The 21,457-nt window shown below is 41.3% G+C and overlaps 1 protein-coding gene across 1 annotated transcript; it reads right to left on the reverse strand.

The window, feature by feature from the left end:
- Positions 1-15,699: 15,699 nt before the first annotated feature.
- On the reverse strand, positions 15,700-18,326 carry LOC147887088 (BOI-related E3 ubiquitin-protein ligase 1-like). Its single transcript, XM_087394685.1, has 4 exons — positions 17,878-18,326; positions 17,598-17,734; positions 17,114-17,478; positions 15,700-17,000 (listed from the first exon to the last, which is right to left on the reverse strand). The coding sequence occupies exons 1-4, from the start codon at positions 17,931-17,933 to the stop codon at positions 16,455-16,457; spliced, it is 1,104 nt and encodes a 367-aa protein (XP_087250811.1). The 5' UTR covers positions 17,934-18,326; the 3' UTR covers positions 15,700-16,454.
- Positions 18,327-21,457: the final 3,131 nt, after the last annotated feature.

Genomic DNA, 21,457 nt, shown 5'->3' on the forward strand with positions numbered 1-21,457 from the left:
AGGGGAAGGGGAGGGGCACGGGGAAGGGGCGGGGGCGGGGAGGCGGGAAGGGGGAGGTGGATGAGAAAAATTAATTAACTTAATTTATTTAAAAAAAATAAAAAAGTTAAAATAAATAAAACTTAAAAAAATTAAAAAATTAAATTAAACTTTAAATATAAAAATAAATTAATAAATAAAATAAAATAATTAAAAAAGATAAAAAAATAAATTAAATTATTTTATTTTAAAAATTAAAAATAAATAAAACTTAAAATAATATTTAATTAGAAATTTATTTAATATTTTGAGTTTGAAAATCATTGTAATTCTCATTTTTTATTTTTGATTGTTTTTCAGAAAACTATGGCTTCCACTTTTTGTTCCAAGGTGTCTTTCAAATACCTTGAACATGCTTGGTATTTTATGGAGCGCAAATCAAAGTATTTTTTGGTGATCACTGCAGAGAATGTATCAAGCATGAAATATTCTACAGAGGCAGTAAGAAATGGTGGCATGGTCTCAAACATCAACATCAAAGAAAACAATTTGATAGAAGTTGTGTGCAAAGGAAAGAATGACGAGGTGGTTTACAAGTTAGGAGTTACTCACAAGCACTTCTTGAAGCCCTTACCAGATTCAATTGAGGGATCCCAAGAATTACTTAGTGCCTTAGAAGCATTGAAGAAAATGTGGGATGCATTTCCAAGTGGTGGTGTTGTACCTTCAGCAGCAGTAAGTGCAGTAGTAAGTACGCCATCTATAACATATAACCCTCAAGTACCGCTAATATTTGTGGCGATAACTATGGTAACTCCGGCAAGAGTAACTACAGTATCTCCAACTGTACCTACACCATCGACTGCTGCAACTACAGGAACAAGAAGGAGTGATTGTGGAGCAGATTCAAGTTTACAGCTATTCCCAGAAAGAGAGCAAAAATAACTCCTACTCCACGTGTAGATCATTCAAGTGCAGGTTATTTAAAACCAAGCGAAAAATTGGATAGCGATGAAGAGGAGGATCCGCAAGAAGAAGATACAAGTCTCGAAGACTTTTCTATAAGTGTGGCAGACTTACATCCTCCAGAGGATGAGGGAAACATTTGGGGATTTTCACAATTCAGCGTGGCCACAATGCTTATTGATCGAGCTTCGTTGTTCACAAATCAAAGAAAGCTAGATAAGACATTTGCACGCAAATTGTATGAAGATACGAGGAAAACAAGAACTCCAGTTGCCACTAATATCACTCTTCGTCCTATGGCGTTTAAGAGACTTCAAGAAGATGATCCTACATTGCCTGATGTCACATTTCAAAAACGCATGGACTTTCTTGATGCTTTTGAGAACTTTAGAAGGAGTGACTTTGTTCGTGGAGAGGCTTTGTACCAAAGCCGATATGGGACTGACATCGAGAAGATACATGGTGGCAAAGAATAGATTCTTAGAAAGATGCAGGTTTGAGCCCATCGATGGGCAACACTTTTGTGAAGCTTGCAGGATCACCCTTGATGAGAGAAGAAAAGGAAACTTGCCACAGATTGAGTGGATGGAAAAGTTTCAACGGGTCATTTGTCATATATGCATATTTAACGATGACTCGAAGTACATTCTAGAATCAGAAAGGCTTAATTTTGCTCCATTTAGGTTGAAAAAAAGCTCTTCTCTTTCTGAGATCTTTATAAAGGCAAGGGAGTTATGGATGGGTTGTGGAAAGCCACAAACAGTGAAGGGCAGGAGACCTACATCTGAGTACATGGCAAAGACGACTCAGTTCTATAGATGCTTGAAAGGTGTTGTAAGCAATACGCAAGGCATACCAAGTAATAAGGTTGAGGCAAAGGATTTGAACACCGCCGTTGCAAGATACAGGGATGTTACTTGCATTGTCTTCCGCGAGGACTCAGTGTTTTAGAGCATCGTGGATGTTTGCCAAGCATATGAAACAGGGAAGATATCCTTTGAGGCACCAGAGCACATTGCAACTCAGAGGAAAGAAATAAAGAAACTGATGTCTATTGTTTGGTGGAGAGCATTAAGGTTTGTTCCAGATGCAATAACAGAAGAAGTATGCAAGAAGATCCTAAGTGGTGACTGCTTCTTTGGAAAGAAGAGCAAGCATAGCAACTTGGATGAAGTGGTCACCCGAATGATTCAAAGTGAGGCTGCTCTCTTGGCAATATTATTTTTATTGAAATCTGATGATGAGTTAGCTGGCAAGTCAATTGATGTGGATAAGAAGAAAGCACTTAGCCTAGGTCAACTCCTTGATAAGACATGGGCTAGAAAGTGGTTGGCTTCAATGGATGCAGATGCCAAACCAACAAAGGATCTAAGAGCTAAAATGCCAAAGGTTGTTGAGACAAAATATATGGACATCAAGAAAAAGGCCTTGCAGTCCACTACCCAAGGTAGAGCAATTGGTGGTTTAGATGATGGTTCTCCATTCAGCTTCTCCTATGATATCCTGCTATCAGAGAATGATACAAAATTTGCACACATCAATGGCATTGATACAGAGCATTTCATAACAATGAGCGGTCATGCTTGGGAGAAGCCATGCGTATTTTTCATAGATGAATTGCAAGACCTTGCAGTGTCACGAATAGTTGAACTTGTGCGGTTTATCATAGAAGGTCCTATGGCAGATAAGAAAAGATTAACGTTGGCCCTGTTCATGACAGAATCACAAAGGGATGCCTTGTATGCGAGTTTAACATCTGCATTTGGGTATTTACTTTCAAAAGTATACCATGGTATAGTCCTACGTAATCATATGACTGTCTTGGAAGGCACTGCCATTCAAGTCTTGCAGCCTTTCTTGATATGCTTCTTATCCAGGGGTGGTGGCAATCTAATCCAAATTCCTTTAGGACTCTCGAGCTTCATTACTTTGAGGACAATAAGGTTAAGCTTGATGCAACAATGGTGGATTATAGAAAGCCGATGGCTCCTGATGTGATACTAGAGATGACAAAGAATTTATGAATGATGGGTGGGAAGTAGCATTGTATCGAATGGGTTTTGCTGCTGAGAAATTGCTACACCAAGGTAGAAATGTAAATGTCATTGATACCCCCCATCAAATTGAGTTCTTTGACATATTACAGTTGCACTACCTTCTTTGAAGAGGAAAATGTCAAAGAAGAGGGTAGTGAGTTCGAGGGTGATGATTCTAGCTCAGGTGATGATGAGGATGAAAGCTCTGCATCCGATGACTTACGGCAAGAAGAAATCCGCACAAAGAATAAGGGTGATCAATTGTCAACTAGAGTCAAGGAGGTTCCACTCATCATACTGGAAGGCTCGTGGCAACAAGAAGTAGTAGTACAGCATGTCACAGGAAAAGTTAAGGCTAAAGAGGTGGAAGCACTTCCCTTGAAATTAAAAGTGAGGAAGGCACCCTTGATCTTGGGTGAAGGATAGGCAAGTGGATCAAGCAAGGAAGCCTTACTCAAAGAAGGTATGGACGAGGCAAAGCATGATCAGGAGGAGTTACCAGGAGGCATAGATGGTTCTTCAACCATGACCTTACAGACTCCAGAGCAGCCGACTAGTCAGGAACCTAGTAGCCAGGTCCCTACTCACTAAGAACTTGGTCATGAGACTCTAGAGCAGCCTACTAGTCAGGTGCTTAGAACTGAAGAGCAAACTACTGAGGACCTTGCTACTGAGACTCCAGTCTTAGAGCAGCCTATTAGTCAGGACCCTGGTAGTCAAGGGCCTGGCATTGAGGACATTAGTACTAAGTAACATGATGGCTGACGGCTTTGTAATCACAAGTTTTGAACTTCTATGTAAAGCGAATATCTAATAAAAAGTTTACTACTTTTTTGATTTCTTTACTCTCATTATTGTGTATAAAGATTGTTTATGAGGTCCATTTTATACTTAATGGTGTATTTTAAACTTTATGTCAAATGTATTTTTATAGTTAAGGGTGTTTTTTAATACCAAGTGTGGTGTATATGTACACCACTTACACATAAAAGGATTTATCTACACTACCTTTCTAAGGGCTTTATGTACACCACTTTCTAAAAGAAATGGTCATAAAGGTGTGTGCACACCACTTATACATAAAGGTGTTTATTTACACCACCTTTCTAAGAGAATTGGTCATCTATTATTGGTCATCTATTGATGTTATTAGGTGATAGTAGCTCAATTCACAAGAAGTTATGAAGATGTTTATGTAGACCACTTTGTAAGAGATTTTTGTGAAGCTATGAAGATGTTTATGTAGACCACCTTTGTAAGAGATTTGGTTATGCATTGATGTTCTTAGTACTTAATCATCAAATCTTTTGTTTTGAGTTGGCGAATCTAGTTCAAAAAACAACATTACTAGTATATTCAAAATTTTTGGACTGTTTTTTAGTCCATTTCTCAAATTGGACTTTACACAAGTCCAAAAATTTTGAATAGTGTGTTTATAATTGGAGAAATTCGCCAAACGTACTTGGCCAATGGATCAACAATTGGAGGTGATGCAAAAGCAAGAAGACGTGAGGATCAACCAAGCCAATGTTGGTGTGAGCACCAGCCTTCTAAAGAGCGGGATAATTGGTTTTCTTTTTCTTTTATTTCTTGTTTTAGTTTATTATCATTCACCATAGTGCACAACAAAAGAGAGTATAGAATATTAGACAGAAAGATTTGAGAGAAAGAAAAGAAATTAGAGAGATGCATACGATGATGACATGTCTAGATTTGAGTATCTTTCTTATGAATAGCTTAAGCAGATAGAGAACTATCTAGGTCAACCACTAATAATGAGATATGGCGAAATAGATCTTATAGTTTATAGACTATAAAGGTGACTTTAATACTTAGTCATGAGATTATATTTCTACACTTGAGATACAATATGTGATCACATGATAGAACTTTGAACCATATCACTAGTATTTCTCTAATTTCTTCATTTATTAAAAAAGAAAGAGACACATTTGTCTACCTACTTAAAGGTTTGTAAAGTCTATTTGAGGAAATGCTAGTATCATATTAAAAAAATTAAAGGAGTATATTTTCCATTTCTTAGTACATATGCTAACATTTGTTCTAGTGAGTCAAAATTGATTTGCAAAAAGATGAAGAGAAGAAAAAATATTTGATTACATAATGCCATTCATGCTAAGCAAGAAAGTGATGCATGAATGTGAGCTAGAAATATAGCTTTCAATTTCTTAGTGATGCTTTGAGAAAATGGTTAGGTTAGATAATGCCTTGTGTATTTTCTAAAATAGATATTGGATTATTACTAGCTACCAAGTTAAATAAAAGAATTTTGAAGTGTGATTAGACTGAAGGACAAATTGATGTAATCGGATCTATAATCCTAAGGTCTAAGGTTGTGAGTGTGTGAACACATGGTGTGCCTAGATAGGTGTCAGTAGGTGTGATTGAGTGAATCTAGGTGTGTGGTGTGTGATTGAGTGAATCATGGAACTGATTGAGAGATTTGTGGATCTAGATGCTCTACTGAGCTCACATGTGATGTCACTACTAGATGTAATTGGAGCCTATATATTTAGCATGTCTCTCTTGAGTAGAACACTCTCTCTTTTGCCTCATTTGCTGAATCCTTTTGCAACTCCAACATGTGGTATCAGAGCATTGGTTCACTATCCTTGAGACCTCCTTGAGTGCCATGTCATCATCTTCTTCCTCACACTCTCTTCTTCTCCATTTTTCCCTCTTTTGAGCAGAATTTCCAAGCGCTTGTTCTCGCAATGTAGGCGACCATTCTCCAAACCCTTTCAGTCATAGATTCCCCTCATATAGGTGCACTTCTACTTCATAGGGTTTCTGGAAACTGTCCTTCTACATCCCGTGCTAATACTGGCTTCATCCCATGCCATTTTTGTCAATTCAGCTTGCTGGAGCCACCATTTCAAAAATAGTATGAGGTGCACTTAAGCGACCCTATGGGCTACTTGGTGGTGAATTTTGAGGGCAAATGGTCAAGGGACTGAGGAGAAACTAAGGAAAAACCAGTTGGGTTTTGAAGAAAACATGGTTTTCAAAGGTGGAGAAGATGTTGCTGCCCCTGGTGGTGTGAAGCTTCTTTGGTCTAAAAGTTGCACTAAGGCTTCTACTTCCAAGTGCCTTTGATTGCACAGCAAATGCCCTCTACTTGATGCTTTGTGGAGTGAGGTAGCAATCCTCCAAGGTTCCTCTGTTTTTTGCAAGCATTTCTAGACTATTTTTGTAGTTTGATGCTACACTAAATGCTAAGGTGATGCTTGAGGAGTTAAAGTACATATCAAAGATTCCTTTTTAAGTTCAGTTGAATGCATTTTTCACCTTTTATGTTGAGGATTGAAGTTATGATACTTTGAAGTGGATTTCAAGTCATACTATCTTGTTGACTAGTTGACTAGTGTGGATTGACCATGACAAGAGCTTATGAAGGAAGAATATATCATGACTTGCATGATGATTTCCAATGGATATGATTGGAACAAAGGTTTCAACTACAACCATTATGATTCTTATTTTGAAGATGCCTTAGTTATGGTTTCATTATCTTTCATGATGTATGAAATGTACTTGCATTTGGTTGACTATACCTTGCCATACAATCACGACCACCTCTTGTACAAGAGTAGACACTGCCCTTGCATGACAAGTGGTAAGACCCTCTTCAGTCCATATAATTCACAAAATGGTCTTAAAGCTTGGACACTCAAAGAAGGTGAAGGACTACAAGGATCTTGTATTACAGAATATGGACAAGATACATTAAAAAGAGTGTGGAGAAGGACAAAGAGCAAAGGAGCTACAAGATTGGCTACACCAAGAACCTCTCCAATGTCAATGAACCTCACACTATGGTAGCTTGGAAGAGAAGAAGGTAAAGGACAAGATATGCCATCAAAGGGGGGTATTTCCCCACATATTCCACTTAGAATGTTTTTGTGCATGTGGTCAACAAGTGTTCTTTGCCTTGGGATGTCCCCCTCAAATGATTGTTAGTAGACTTATGTGTTACCTTGTTGGATCTAAGGGTATTCCCATGCATAGTCATTGTCTATGTCCCAATTGTAAACCAACAAACCAAAGTCAGAGTGAGATCATGTTGGGATGAGTCTATTGTTGATGCAGCTAGAGTGAGTACTAGGTTGTGGATCATGTGTGTTGCCACCAGAGGTGGGCAAGCCATGAAGTTTCCCATGGACTACTGCTAGGGTTGAGGTCATCAATTTGTGGGGGGGAATGAAGGACAAATTGATGTAATGGGATCTAGAGTCCTAAGGTCTAAGGTTGTGAGTATGTGAATGGTGTGCCTGGATAAGTGTCAGTAGGTGTGATTGAGTGAATCTAGGTGTGTGGTGTGTGATTGAGAGAATCATGGAACTGATTGAGAGATTTGTGGATCTAGATGCTCTACTGAGCTCACATGTGATGTCACTACTGGATGTAACTGGAGCCTATATATTGGGCATGTCTCTCTTGAATAGAACACTTTCTCTTTTGCCTCACCCTTTTGCAACTCTAACATAGACAATGAGGTACATATACTCTTCTACTAGCCACATAATAGTATATCTCACTTATTGCTACTCGCATCATAAGGAAGCATTCTGTTTGTTATATTTCTCAATATCATACTAGTTTGGGACGGTGTAGATATTGAGGAATATGACAAATATAATACGTGGACCTGTGCCAAAGTCACATAAGCAACGAATGGATGCGGTATAGTGATTTCTATTAGTATAGGACAAGAAATTTACTATCTCTTGGTTAATAAGAGTTTGAGATCTTTTGCATATTCTTTTTCTACCATCTCGATGATGATACTTGAACCTGAATGCATCATTGAACATAGTTTGAAAAAAGAAAATGTTTATATTTTCTCAAGTTTAAGAACCGTCCGAGAGATGATGCTCAATGGATGCCTGAGCAGTTCTTTCAAGGCTTTTAAGACCTCTTAGTTCCTATAATCAAACATGTAACTGAGGTTAGTTGCAATCCAAGCAAGAGGGATGTTACAAAAATTGTATTCTGGTATTTCTTACAATTTTAGTCAAGTGTGACTATGGCAAAGTATGCCATAGGAGCACATCGAATGCAGCGGGGGTCCTAGTGGATGCTTTGGATGGTGTAGTTTAGGGACACCTAACTAGCCTGTGATTTACTATGCTGATGTCGCTAGTGTTATTGGTGTTATGTTTGGTTATTGTACTTTGAGCGCAATTATATTGGGATTGAATGATTCGGTGAATTGTTCAATTGATTGTTGATAACTAATGTAATCTGCAGCTTGAGTACAGGTGATGGATCTACTTATGAGGCTTTGAGTTAATGCGAGGGCACTGATCGAGGTGTCGCACGATGCATGCTATGTGGCCATGCAACAATGTTGTAAACATAATGAATGCTAAGCTTGTTGAGATATCGAGCTCCACTCGTGATATGCCAGGGTGACCGTTGTGTATTTATGTCACCGACTTGTTAGCTGGAGATGCGGTTGGTACACCGCCCACGAATAATAGCTGGATGATAGCTATCCTTAACTACTCTAGTTTGTGGCTCAGTTAGTATGCCACCTTAGTTAGTTGAGTTTGGTTTGAGACCCACATATAGGGTTCTTCTATTTTCTTTGTACTAGAGTTCTTTTGGCTTTCACAACTAAGAAGAGGAAAACTGTTTTCAGCCTCCACCTTTGTGTGTATTCCCCCATTGTGCATGTGAGAAAGCCGCAAGTGAGACTCCTTCCCTCTCTCCCACAATCTTCACATGGTATCAGAGCCTTGTTCGTGGTAAGGAGCTCAAGAAAGCAAGCCCAGTTCGTGGTGTCCTGGTAAGAGGACCAGTGTTGCTTTCCTATTTCGAGTTTGGGAGCAAATCTCTGCAGGTAGCACAGCCAGAAGTGCAGGAGTGCACTGTTTCAGATTGAGACGCCCTTCGCGGTGTGGCGAGAGCGCAGTATATGCTGCGGGGTAGAGGGCGAAGCCCTTAGTGACTTTATTTTTCTGATTTGAGGCCGTTTCGGGGCCCGTTTTGAAGGCGGAAGTTCTTCGCAGGCACTCAGAAAAAGGCCCTGTTTTTTGCTGTGCGACCACTGCGCGGCTACTTGGTGGAAAGGTGCCGCAGAAATTGCATCGTATGCCTGTGTGCAGAGATATTGGGAGTTGCAGATTCATGCCTGTTGCCTGTTGATGCGAAATCGTCACTAGGAAGTGACTGTGTGGTGAAATACCACTTTCGTCAGTTTTGCAGATCTGCCCGTGTGAGGCAAAAGCTGTGTTTTTTGCAATGACAGAATATTTTGCAGTGTTCTGTAATGGCATCTGATTCTCTTTCACAGATTGTCACTGAAAAGCTTGACAAGAATAACTTTCAGGCATGGAAGTGTAGAATGACGAATTTCTTGATGGGAAAAGGCTATTGGGAATTCATTACAGGAAATGAAGAAGAACCTGATCTTCCTAATGTTCCCAGTCAACAGGAAATGCAGGCATTCAAAGGATGGCATGAGAGAGCCAGGAAAGTTATGTACTGGCTGTCTATCAGTATTTCCGACTCCATGATTGTGCATATTCAGGATGCAAATACGCCAAAGGAGGCATGGGATACTTTGTCAAAAATGTATAGCACAAATACGCAAGCCAGGAAAATGCAACTCAAACAGGAGTTGCACAATGTGCAGAGAGAAAATTTGAGCATAAATGACTACCACATGAAAGTGAAGAAAATTGCAGATGCACTTGCTTCCATTGGGTCGCCAGTGGATGATGATGATTTGGTTTCTGTGACCTTGAATGGTCTCGGAAAGGATTATGCACAGTTCCGGACATCCATTGCCGTCCGTGAAAACTTTCCTGATTTTGAGGAGTTGATTGCTCTTCTAATTTCTGAAGAGCAGAGAAATGGGGGTGCATCTTCTTCAGCAGGAACTTCAAAAGAAACTGTCTTCTACTCAAATGCTGGCAGAGGTAGAGGAGGCCGATCTGCAGGCCGTGGTAGAAATCAGAATATGCAGCAAACGCAAGAAAACCAGTCCTATGCAGCAGGACGTGGTAACTCTAGAGGCAGGGGGAGCCAAAGAGGCCGTGGTGGATGGCAGAGAGGCCAAAATGCAAATAGCAATATTGAATGCTACTATTGTGGCAAAATGGGTCATATGGCTAAGGACTGCTATAAAAAGCAGAATGACATTATGAATGGAAAATTGCAGCAAGGCAATTATGCATCCTCTAGTAGACAGGGTGATGACAGAAATGAGCATTTGTTTATGGTGCAGCATATGACAAATTATGTAACAAGTGCAGAAGAAAGCAATGATGTGTGGTATGTTGACTCGGGTGCGTCAAACCACATGACAGGTCACGCTGAATGGATGCAGGATGCAAGAAAAATGGAAAAACCAGGATTTGTGGAGACTGGTGATGATACTGCACATCCTATTGTGCAGATTGGCAAAATTCCTTTGTCTATGCAGGATGGGAAAAAGAAATACTTGTCTGATGTATTTCATGTCCCGAACATCACCAAGAACCTAGTTTCTGTTGGTCAGATGGTTGAGCAGGGCTTGCAGGTCAGATTTAATCCTCATGGATGCTTTGTTGAGGATATGAAAAATAATGGTCGCTTGATAGCAAAAGGAAAGAAGAAGGGCAGGATGTTTACGTTGGATGCAGACATGCCTGAATTGAGTGCAGCAATGTTTGCACATGGGACCGGTGTAGTTGCAGATATTGATATCTGGCACAAACGCATTGGTCATGTTAATATACAGCGACTTAAATCAATGCAAGCCCAAAATATTGTTGCAGGATTGCCAAAATTCAAGGTTGCAGAAATGCACAAGATTTGTGAAGCCTGTCAATTTGGGAAACAGGCAAGGAAACCTTTTCCTAGGCATGTTCAAGAGAGTAAAAAGCCATTGGAATTAATCCACTCTGATGTGTGGACTACAAAAGCTGCATCTATTGGAGGCTGTCACTATTTTGTCACATTTATTGATGACTTCAGTAGAAAACTGTGGGTGTATTTTATGAAAAAGAAAAGTGAAGTGTTTGGGCACTTCAAAGCTTTCAAAGCTATGGTTGAAAAAGAAACAGGCCTGCAAATAAAATGCCTAAGGTCAGATGGAGGGGGAGAGTACCTCTCAAATGAGTTTGCAAGGTTCTTGCAGGAGCATGGTATAAAGCAGCAATATTCATGCAGTCATACCCCACAGCAAAATGGAATTGCAGAAAGAAAAAACAGGCATATTGGAGAGGTATCTCGGGCTATGCTAAATGAAAAAGATCTACCAGATTATTATTGGGCTGAAGCAGTTGCTACAGCAGTCTATATAATGAACAGGACTCCCACTGCAGCAATACATGGCATGACGCCAGAGGAGATGTATACTGGTAGGAAACTAGATATTTCTCATTTGAAGATTTTTGGTTGCATTGCTTATGTCCATGTGCCAGATGAGTTGAGGTCCAAGTTTGGATCCAAAAGCTGAGAAGTGCGTCTTTATTAGTTATTCTCTGCAGCAGAAAGGGTATAGATGCTATAACCCTTCTACACGTAAGTTCACAGTGAGCAGAGATGTTGTTTTTGATGAGATGAGTAGTTGGTATAAACCAGTAAATGTGATGATTGATGTAGATGCACAAAATGGTAATGCTACACAGAATGCACAGCAGCAATCACAAAATATCAGTGGACCTGGAGTGTCCTCTACCAGTGGTTCACATACTTCGCCATGGACAGGCAGATTGAGATCAGGAGAATCCCCTCAAAGCAATGCAGATAGTGGTACGCAGGTATCACGAAAAGGAAAAAAGAAGGTAGATCAGCCCATGTTTGATGTGAATGCAGGTCACTCTTATGTGGATGGTGAATCCAGTGGCTCAGAACAGAGCATTGATGATGAGTTGGGTATTCCTTCTGTTGTTACACCTGGAGTAAGGAAGACCAGGGATGTTTTGAGAGCACCCGGAAGTGAGCCTATTTTGCGCAGGTCTACCAGGGTTAGGTATCCTGTGGATAGGCTGAAATATGATGGATTTACAGCCATTCACTATGCCTATATGGTCAAAGTGATACAGGAACCAGAACCCACTTTTTGAGCAAGCCATGGGAAATGAAAAATGGGAGAAAGCCATGGATGAAGAAATGGATGCCTTGGATGCTAATGCTACATGGGAATTGGTGCCTTTGCCTAAAGGCAAGAATGCAATTGGTTGTAAGTGGGTTTATAAGATCAAGCACAATGCAGATGGTTCTGTGAATAGATACAAGGCAAGATTAGTTGTCAAGGGGTATGCACAGACATATGGCATTGATTATGAAGAAACTTTCAGCCCGGTTGCAAGGATGGCAACCGTAAGAGCAGCCATTGCTATGGCTGCATCAAAGGGATGGTCTTTACATCAGATGGATGTAAAGAATGCCTTCTTGCATGGTGATTTGCAAGAAGAGGTCTTTATGGAGCAGCCAGCAGGTTATGTTCATGCTACTCATCCTGAGTTTGTTTGCAAGTTGAAGAAAGCCTTGTATGGCTTGAAGCAAGCACCTAGAGCATGGTCTGACAAGATAGGACAGTATCTTGTCACTATTGGCTTTCAGATTTCCAAGGCAGATTTCTCACTCTATGTGAGAAAAACAGAGAAAGGGATTATGCTGCTGGTCATTTATGTTGATGATTTGATCATCACAGGTGATAGTGATGAAGATATCCTTCATGTGAAAATGCTATTGAGGCAGAAATTTGAGATGAAGGATTTGGGAGAGCTGCGTTATTTCTTGGGCATTGAGGTGATTAGATCACCAAGTGGGATACAGCTCTTGCAGAGGCAGTATGGATTGGACATGCTGTCCAAATATGGGATGACAGGCTGTAAGCCTATTTCAGTTCCTTTGGAGCAGAATGTGAAGCTGAGCACAGATGCAGGTGAGCTTCTGGAAGACCCTACTATGTACAGACGCATAGTAGGAAGTTTGATTTACATGACTATTACCAGGCCAGATTTGAGCTATGCTGTTGGGTTGGTAAGTCAGTTTATGCAGGCTCCAAGGAAACCGCATTTGGATGCGGCTAGACGCATACTCAGGTATGTGAAGTCCACATTGCAGTATGGACTATTTTATGAGGCTGGGGTTCAGATACAGTTGCATGGATACACTGATGCTGATTGGGCTGGTAGTATTTCTGATAGACGATCTACCAGTGGATATGTGTTCTCTTTTGGGAGTGCTGCAGTCACTTGGAGCAGCAAGAAACAGCCTACAGTTGCCTTTTGTCGAGCACAGAGGCTGAGTACAGGGGTGCAGCAATGGCTGCATGTGAGGTAGCTTGGTTGCATAAGCTACTCTATGATATGCATCAGTCTACAGATGGGCCGGTTGTCATTTATTGTGACAACATGAGCAGTATACACTTGGCAAAGAACCCAGTCTTTCATGCTAGAACAAAGCACATTGAGGTGCATTATCACTATGTGCGGGAGAAGGTTTTACTAGGTCTTATTGATCTAGTTTATGTCAGCACAGAGGATCAGGTAGCTGACATATTCACGAAAGCATTGGGCGCAGAGAAGCTGCGCAAGTTCAAAGACCTGCTTGGTGTGCAGGAATTGGGATTGAGCTTGAGGGGGAGTGTTGAGATATCGAGCTCTACTCGTGATATGCCAGGGTGACCGTTGTGTATTTATGTCACCGACTTGTTAGCTGGAGATGCGGTTGGTACACCGCCCACGAATAATAGCTGGATGACAGCTATCCTTAACTACTCTAGTTTGTGGCTCAGTTAGTATGCCACCTTAGTTAGTTGAGTTTGGTTTGAGACCCACATATAGGGTTCTTCTATTTTCTTTGTACTAGAGTTCTTTTGGCTTTCACAACTAAGAAGAGGAAAACTATTTTCAGCCTCCACCTTTGTGTGTATTCCCCCATTGTGCATGTGAGAAAGCCGCAAGTGAGACTCCTTCCCTCTCTCCCACAATCTTCACAAAGCTGTGGGCTAATTTATTTTATTAATTGTGGATGAGGGCATATTAAGCCTTGTGATATTTTGTGCTAGTGAAGCTATGTTGAGCAATCCCTCCAATTGTGGACATGGGATGTTAGCAAGAGCCACCATCTAGAGGGGGCAGATTGGACCCCATGAGGCATCGTTTCTCTTCTTTCTTTCTTTCTTTCTTGTTTCCTAGTTCTTGGTTTCTATGGTTTGGTAGATAATGAATTCATAAGCATGTCTAATTCCAATTTTTGTTACAAGAGGAGTGGATACAAAGATAACAAGACGAGAAAAGACCCCACCTCCTATTATTATTACACTTTCTTAGATTATATCACGCGGGTCCAATCGTTCTAGATCTATTGATTTGGACTCATGATGGGAGTGGGTTGCCACTCGAGCAAATGGTTGTCTTTGTTTATAGCCCCCAAAGAGAAGCAAATAACAAATAGACGCAAACTTCTCATATTCAAATATTTCTAACTAGATTACCTTAATTTGAGATTTAAGAGAGTAATTTCCTTACTTGTTCTTTTTGTCAAAATTTGCATTCAAGATAATTGAAATCTAATATGGAAATGACTGCCTATTAGTAAATTAATTGATTAAATTCGTGAGGTGGCTTTCTTAGGAATGTCATAAAAATTTATAAATAGATGCAAGTTTATTAACTTTAAATACAAGAGACTAGGCTTAGTTGTTTTAGATGTGAGCATTCCCAAAAAAGGGTTTTCTAGTTCCTTATTATCAGATGTAGCCTCTCCCTAAAAGCTTATATCGAAAAAAACACATTTAGTCTTTCTGATTGGTTGCCTTTTATCTACAAATGTAAAAATTTAGTGAGTGCTTTTCCAAGGCGCGAGGGTTCCTTAAACAATATTCCATGAAAATGCTCATTTTTTGGAACCTTGGATGTAGATGCAAGCAATCTCTAAAAGAGAACGCATTTTTTTCCAAATGCTTTACATTTATTTTAGGTGCATTCTTAAAAATACTCATTTCTGGGCCCTCACATCTGCTATTTTATTTTAGACACCGAACTTTTCGTACTAGAATTGTATTGATATATAGCAGTTTCTATCTACATCTGCGAAATGTTGAAAGGAACAGTTTTGGTAAATTTGAAGGGGAGTTTCTAGAGACACGTGTGGTGTAGAAAAAAACTTCAAGCATGTAGACAAATTCTTATTAGGGGCATGCTATTTTATTCATACATGAGCTTCGCAAAAATAAATCATTTTGGCCCTCAGGGAGGATAGATCTAAAAATGATAAAGTGACTATTTTTGTGGGTGTAAAGTGACTATTTTCGTGCACCCACCGAATAGTGCCAATGTTTTACTTATAGCCATGCGTTGCAAAAAAAGCCCCTTTATGAGGGGAGTTCCTTGGTTCACCCGACTCAAGTGGAGTTCTCTTTTGGCAAAGCCTAATAGCTTCTCACTCACCAAAATACTTTGCATATCTTTCATTACATTTTGGCATGATTAAGTGGCATGATTAAGTGCACTCTCACACGTTCTTATAAAGGTTCTCATCCACCTTGACGAATACCAAAGATGATAAGAGTCCTTGCATACAATGGCATCTTCCTCTTATCTTTCATCATCCACATTGTCTGCGGGACTTAATGATATTGACCTAAAGATGAGGGTAAGAGTGAGGATGCAATTCTTGACATGTACAAGAAGACTTGACGCCTATGTGAAAACAATGGAGGCAAAAGGCCAAGGAGGAGAAAAGTAAACTTATATGACTCTTGAAAAGTATGGTAACGACAATGACGGACAACTTTGTCTTGTCGTACTTAGACATGCCATGGTCTTCTTCCTTGAGGGACTCTTCAGTTAAGTTTCTATGGACTTGATTTTGCCCTGGAGACAGTTTTTATTACAAAAATAAGACATAGGTAAAAGCTACCCATCCTTGCTCACCATGAACTTTGTTGAGGAACAAATTTGTTACCAATATGGTAGAATGCAAGTGCATCAGTCATTGAGAAAGTGTTTTTTAAGGAAAGCTGGAAGTGGTGAGACAGAAGGGGTCTGAAAACTTTCCCATTGAGTGAGCAAGACCCAATATAGAGTCTTCTCTTTTCCCCATAATCCATTTCATAGAGCTGCTGAAAACTTGCTCCAAGATTTTGATTCAGAACAGAGGCTCAAGCAGTTCTTCCTTCATCGCTTTCATGAGTTACAATATACCAGAAAGATGGGACTTGGGAAAAGTAAGCAAGCACAACTGCTGGAATGGCTGAGAAAGAGAGATTATGCTCAGAAGAGGGGAAACGCTCAGGCAATATATACAGCTTTCTTATGTAACCATAACCAGGATCAGCCGGAACAAAAGAAACAGGAATGGATTTTTCTCTCTTGGAAAGGACAACTCTGCTTTCAAGCTCGGAAGCGATCAGGCAGCAACAAGAGGCAGGAAGAATTTCAGGTTCAAGACATGCTTCAAGCTCGGAAGCGATCAGGCAGCAAAAAGAGGCAGAAAATTTCAGGTTCAAGACATGTAAACCTGTACGCTGGCACTCTTGAGCGATCTGCAGAGAGGACACAGATCTAGTCTTCCCTCGCACTTTCTGCATAGGCACAGATGTCGGCATGGTAAAAGCAGCATGCACACCTCGTTGCTCCTGCACACCTTGCAGAACCTCTGCTCCTTCAATTCCTTGTTTTCCTGGAGTACTCTCGCATTGTAATCGCCATTCTCACCACCTCCATGTGAGGACTCAGCGTCATCCACCGCTTCGCTGTCCCCGCATCCTTCCCGGTTCATCAGCTCCTTGCTCTGCGCTTCTGCCTGTTGTAGGTTCATCCTCAGCGCAGAAACCATCGCTTCATTGCTCTTCGCTTTGCTCTGCCATACATGAGCCTCCATACTTAGCTGCTTCAATCTTTCTTCTAGCTCCATGTTCTTGCGGTTGATCTTCTCAACCTCGGCGTCTCTCTCCCTGAATTTCTTGGAAGCACTTTCTTCCACAAGTGCAAAAAGCATCTTAAAATGCCTCAGCCTCTTTTCTTCGAGAGCTTCTTTCAATTGCTTAGCCTACAGAAAAAGCGTTAACGAATTAATGTGACTGTACTATGACGCACCCGCTAACCGCATATCCGCAGATAATTTTCAGACAAAACACCTTGCAGAAAAGGCTACTTCAATACCTGAAGTCTTAGGTATTGATCAATCTCGTCTCTGTATTGGCTCATTTGCGAGGCTAAGCGCCCGTTCAGACTAGAAAACAGGGTCGTTTCGGTTTGCACATTTGCGGGAGCAACATTAGTCATAGAAGATTCATCGTTGAAAGCCAAGCACAAGCCAGTAGAAATGTTGCCTCCGACGGTGTGAACTTGGTTCGGAAGAACATCTGCCACTGGAATCGATAAAGATTTCTGTCTTGGAGCTGGAGGCATATCGTAGCATTCCCTAGGACGCTTTCGAGGCCCGAAGAGATTGCGAGCCACTTCTGCTTCGTTCAAATTGGCGAAGGGATTCTGCACCTGCTGCTGCTCCATAGAAGGCGCGTGATCTGACGGAGAAAGTAAAAATCAGCAAAAACGGCGACTTGTAGCACCAAGAACAGGAGAAATCGAATCGCCTAGCCTGCAAATAAGATTGACATATCACAAGAAAACGAATCAAACGTACATGCATTGAGAAGCAACCATTGGTTTGGGACCCCGCTATTTTGAGCCTGCAGCTGCAATTGCGCATCGTCCACGGTAGAAGACGATTCGACTGCAGACAGGACGTTCCTATTGTCGCAAGCAATCACTTGCCTCATCCTGTTGGAAAGCAGGAACACAAAAACAGGTGAGGAAACCGTCTCTACGAAGGATCGAGCAGACAAAATGAAATCCAGGGAACTGCTTTTGAAGAGCCAAAAAATAATCGCTTGTCAAGCAGGCAAAGGAATCGATGAAAGAACCTGTTACGCCAATCTGACAGGAGTGCATTCGAAGGGAGTTGAGCCTGAACCGCCATAGCAGGGGTTACAAGAAACGGCTGAGGGAGGTGAAAAACTGAACGGATTGCGAGCGTTTGAGAGCGCAGAGGATTGAAAAACTGCGTATGCGATTCGGCAAAGCAGGAAACAGGATTGAAAAACTGGGGAAAGGGAGGGAGAGAGAGAGATGGATCGAGGTTGAAGGCGAAGAAGATTGAATCTGAAAATGGAAAGGATGGATGGATTGATAAGAAGAGTGGAGGGATTACAAGAACAAGAAAGTTTGGAAAGCTCAAAGAGAGAGTTAAATTATTATTTTTGGGGGGGGGGTTGATGTTTTTGTGGAAGATGACAACGAGGCTTGCACGTTGGTAGCAACGAAGAAGAACATTCACAAAAAAGATACAAAACAATCCCCCACATGAAATCAATCCAAACCACAGACAACAGAAAGAAAAGAAAAGAAAAGAAAAGAAAGGAAAGAAAGAAAAGAACAAAACAGAAAAGAAAAGAAAGGAATGTAAGAAAAGAAAGAAAGAAAACAACAAAATAGAACATAACAGAAAAGAAAGAAACATTCCTTGCACAATTTCCAACACTTCTCTTCTCCTGCTTGCGCTTCTTCTTGCACTTCTTCTTGCACTGGCGAGTGGTGCTCTCTCTCTCTCTCTCTCTCTCCCCTCGGTTTTACTAGTATTCATCCCTCAAACACTCTAGTATCGGCTTTTTTTTAATCCACTGATGGCCCATACTCACCCCTAGCTCCATCATCCCACCTTTCACATCTGTGCACCTCCAGAAACAAGAATATCCATTTCTCCTCTTATTCACATGCTCTTTTTGATGTTAGGCTCCCTCCCTAGCCCCCCGCCTTCCAAACACAAGAGGGGCCACACTAGTGTTCACCAGAAACCCACAAACCATATACAATGAATGTGTATAACGTTTTTCATCTTCACCCGTAAAAGAATATTTTCTCAATTTTGTAAAATCTGCGACATTTTAGGCAAGTTTTATATTTTAGCTTAAAAATCATCAAAATCTCATGAAAAACGTTCAAAATTATAACCCCAAGTTTTGTGATTTGTTGAGAAAAATGTCTCCCTCAGAAAAATGAAGCACACAATCCATGTGTGGTTTTTCTCATAGGCTCTCTCCCCTACACCTTTTTAGTTTGTATTTCAATGCATACTTCACCTATACACTAGAATTCCTCATCAGTCTTCTTAGGGTGGTATCCTCCTATAAATATTTGCCACTTAGCCAACTTACTTATCGAGACTGCCTCGCAATCCTTGGCATGGCAGCTTACTCACATGTTAGTTATGTACCAATCGATTGCCATGCCCATAGAGGCCTAATATTGAAGCCTGGTGTGCCCCTGAACACCTCTACACCATGAAAGGCTTGGTCGAGGTGGATGACTTGAAGTCCCACACAATCACCTACATATGGCCAAGGTAGCCTACAAGTGTCCACATGACTTGTATCAAACATTAGTGTTCTTCAAGCCTTGAATGTAAGACCTCCGAGGGGTTTTAGCCACTTGGGCTACAAGCTCAAGGACATGTTTCGATTTTCTTACCTGCTTCACTCACGGTTGGCTTTATAGTTGCACAGGTGATGCTACACAAAAGCAACACGTGGTAGTTCTCTTAGAGTTTGTACATCATTTGTAAGATGGGGGAAACTTGTAAGAATATGCCTTAAATATGGCATTAAGTGAGCCAAGGTATAGCCAAGAATGAAAGAAGCAACAAATTTTGAGTGGCCCCTGACCACAAAGACATTCTTATTACTCATATAGCACTTACGAATTGTCTCCATTATATTTAAAAATGGGTAGCACTTACGAATTGTCTCCATTATATTTAAAAATGGGCAAGATTAATTGCACATAAATTTAGAGTGGTAAGGTCATCACTTGCTGCCTAACTATCCTTGCCACATTTGGGAATGGGCTTCAAGATTCAATTGAGTCATCTAGAAAGCACAAGGGCCAAAGACAAAACTCGTTCTTATCAACCCACTCCATGTCATGCAAATATGATACGCGTTCCACAAGGCAAAATGTCTCTATTGCAAGAATAATGGGGTAGCCATCCCTACCAAGCACATATATTATTTACAGATTCATTTTTTAACATCTAATTTTGTTAGAGCTTGTCTAACATTGTTGTGTACGTGAGAAACATTATCGAGAGCCCATTATGGATTGGGCACCTGTCCCATGTCTCAAGATACCGCATGCCTTCCACGGAGGAGATCATGGGCTCACCATCTTGCAACTGGAGCACCTCTGTTGTGCATCTGGCAAGGCTGATTATTAAAAAAGCTATTGCGGATTGTCGAGCTTGTGTAATCATTCATGCTATGTGCGATGGCAAGAACCTGCAAATAATGGGGTGGCTGGCCACTTTGTTGGGAGGGGAAGGGACGAGGGCATCGACCTCGTGATACCAACCCCATTCTCAAAGGAGGCAAACCAATGAGAACTGAAACAGAGTGGAAGAGAGTTCCAAGAAGAGAATCAAGGAGGACAAACTCATAGTGTAAATCAAAGGAGGACAACTAATGAAACAAGAGGGCACTAGATAGTGTTAATAGATAGTGGGGGGCGGCTGAAAAGGAGCCGCCGGATTTGGGGGGACCGTCGAATTTAGCGGGGGGAGGCCAAGAAAGGAGGGGGCGCCACGTGGGCGGGGAAAGGTCCAGCTCAGTGTGCCACGTAGGAAGCCAAGAACGTGCGCACATTTATAGATAGCAGCTGTGTCCACCTTTCGCGCATGCGAAGGACCTGGTCATCCTTCAATGATGAGTCTTATTATTCTGCCCCTTTTTGCCCATATCCTTCCCCCGTTTAGCCGCCCTCCGCTAATTTTAGCCCCCCGCCCTAATTGTCTTAATTAATTGGATCCTTCGTCACCAAGCTTTCTCCACTACCATTTCTTCCTTTCCCAAACTTTCCATCCTCCTTTGGATTCACACCCTTTCCCTCCCAACCCACCGAGAACAAAAAAGGAGAGGACCCTCGGCATCTACTATCGTCGTTCACACCACCTCGTGGACATGATAATAAATCAAGACTACCTCATTATTGCATCAATGGATGATTGGCCTAGTCTTGTAAAGAACCTTGTGGAGCCGGTTGGCGTTTCCTCACTCCTTGCGCCTAATGAGTTGGGCGGTCCTCTAGCATCGCCCATCCTTTTTTTGCCCCTTGCGTCCCTACCCCCGTCCCCGATTGGACCAAGTTTGCAAATGAATTTGTGCTTTCTTTTTTGCATGACGGGCGAGCGGGTGCTGTGAGCGCGCCCATCCAGTTTGACTCCCTTACCTAAGATGGTGTAAAAGAGAGCCCCTTAGAGAACCAAAAAAGGAAAATCAATTAATGATGCACGATAAAAAATACCCCATTGCCAAATTAACTCCTCCCTTGGCATAGCCAAAGATCCCGTCACTTTCCTTGCTTGCCATCTAGAGGCTTCTGCCTATGTCTAGCTCCCCTCCGACCTGCCTTCTCTCTCCACTTAGCAATCTCTCTCCCTACTTCGCCGTTCCC

The sequence above is a fragment of the Dipteris shenzhenensis genome, chromosome 23 (assembly GCF_047967505.1).
Source record: "Dipteris shenzhenensis isolate YYH24624 ecotype China chromosome 23, Dip_SZ_1.0, whole genome shotgun sequence".
Taxonomy (NCBI): Eukaryota; Viridiplantae; Streptophyta; class Polypodiopsida; order Gleicheniales; family Dipteridaceae; genus Dipteris; species Dipteris shenzhenensis.

Bases quoted from the DNA above. Each gene is read 5' to 3' on its own strand.
- LOC147887088 (XM_087394685.1), bottom strand. From the start codon at position 17,933: ATGGCGGTTCAGGCTCAACTCCCTTCGAATGCACTCCTGTCAGATTGG. The intron at 17,735-17,877 runs GTTCTTTCATCG...GCTTTCCAACAG, and splicing joins CTGTCAGATTGGCGTAACAG to GATGAGGCAAGTGATTGCTT. The intron at 17,479-17,597 runs GTACGTTTGATT...TTTCTCCGTCAG, and splicing joins ATGGTTGCTTCTCAATGCAT to ATCACGCGCCTTCTATGGAG.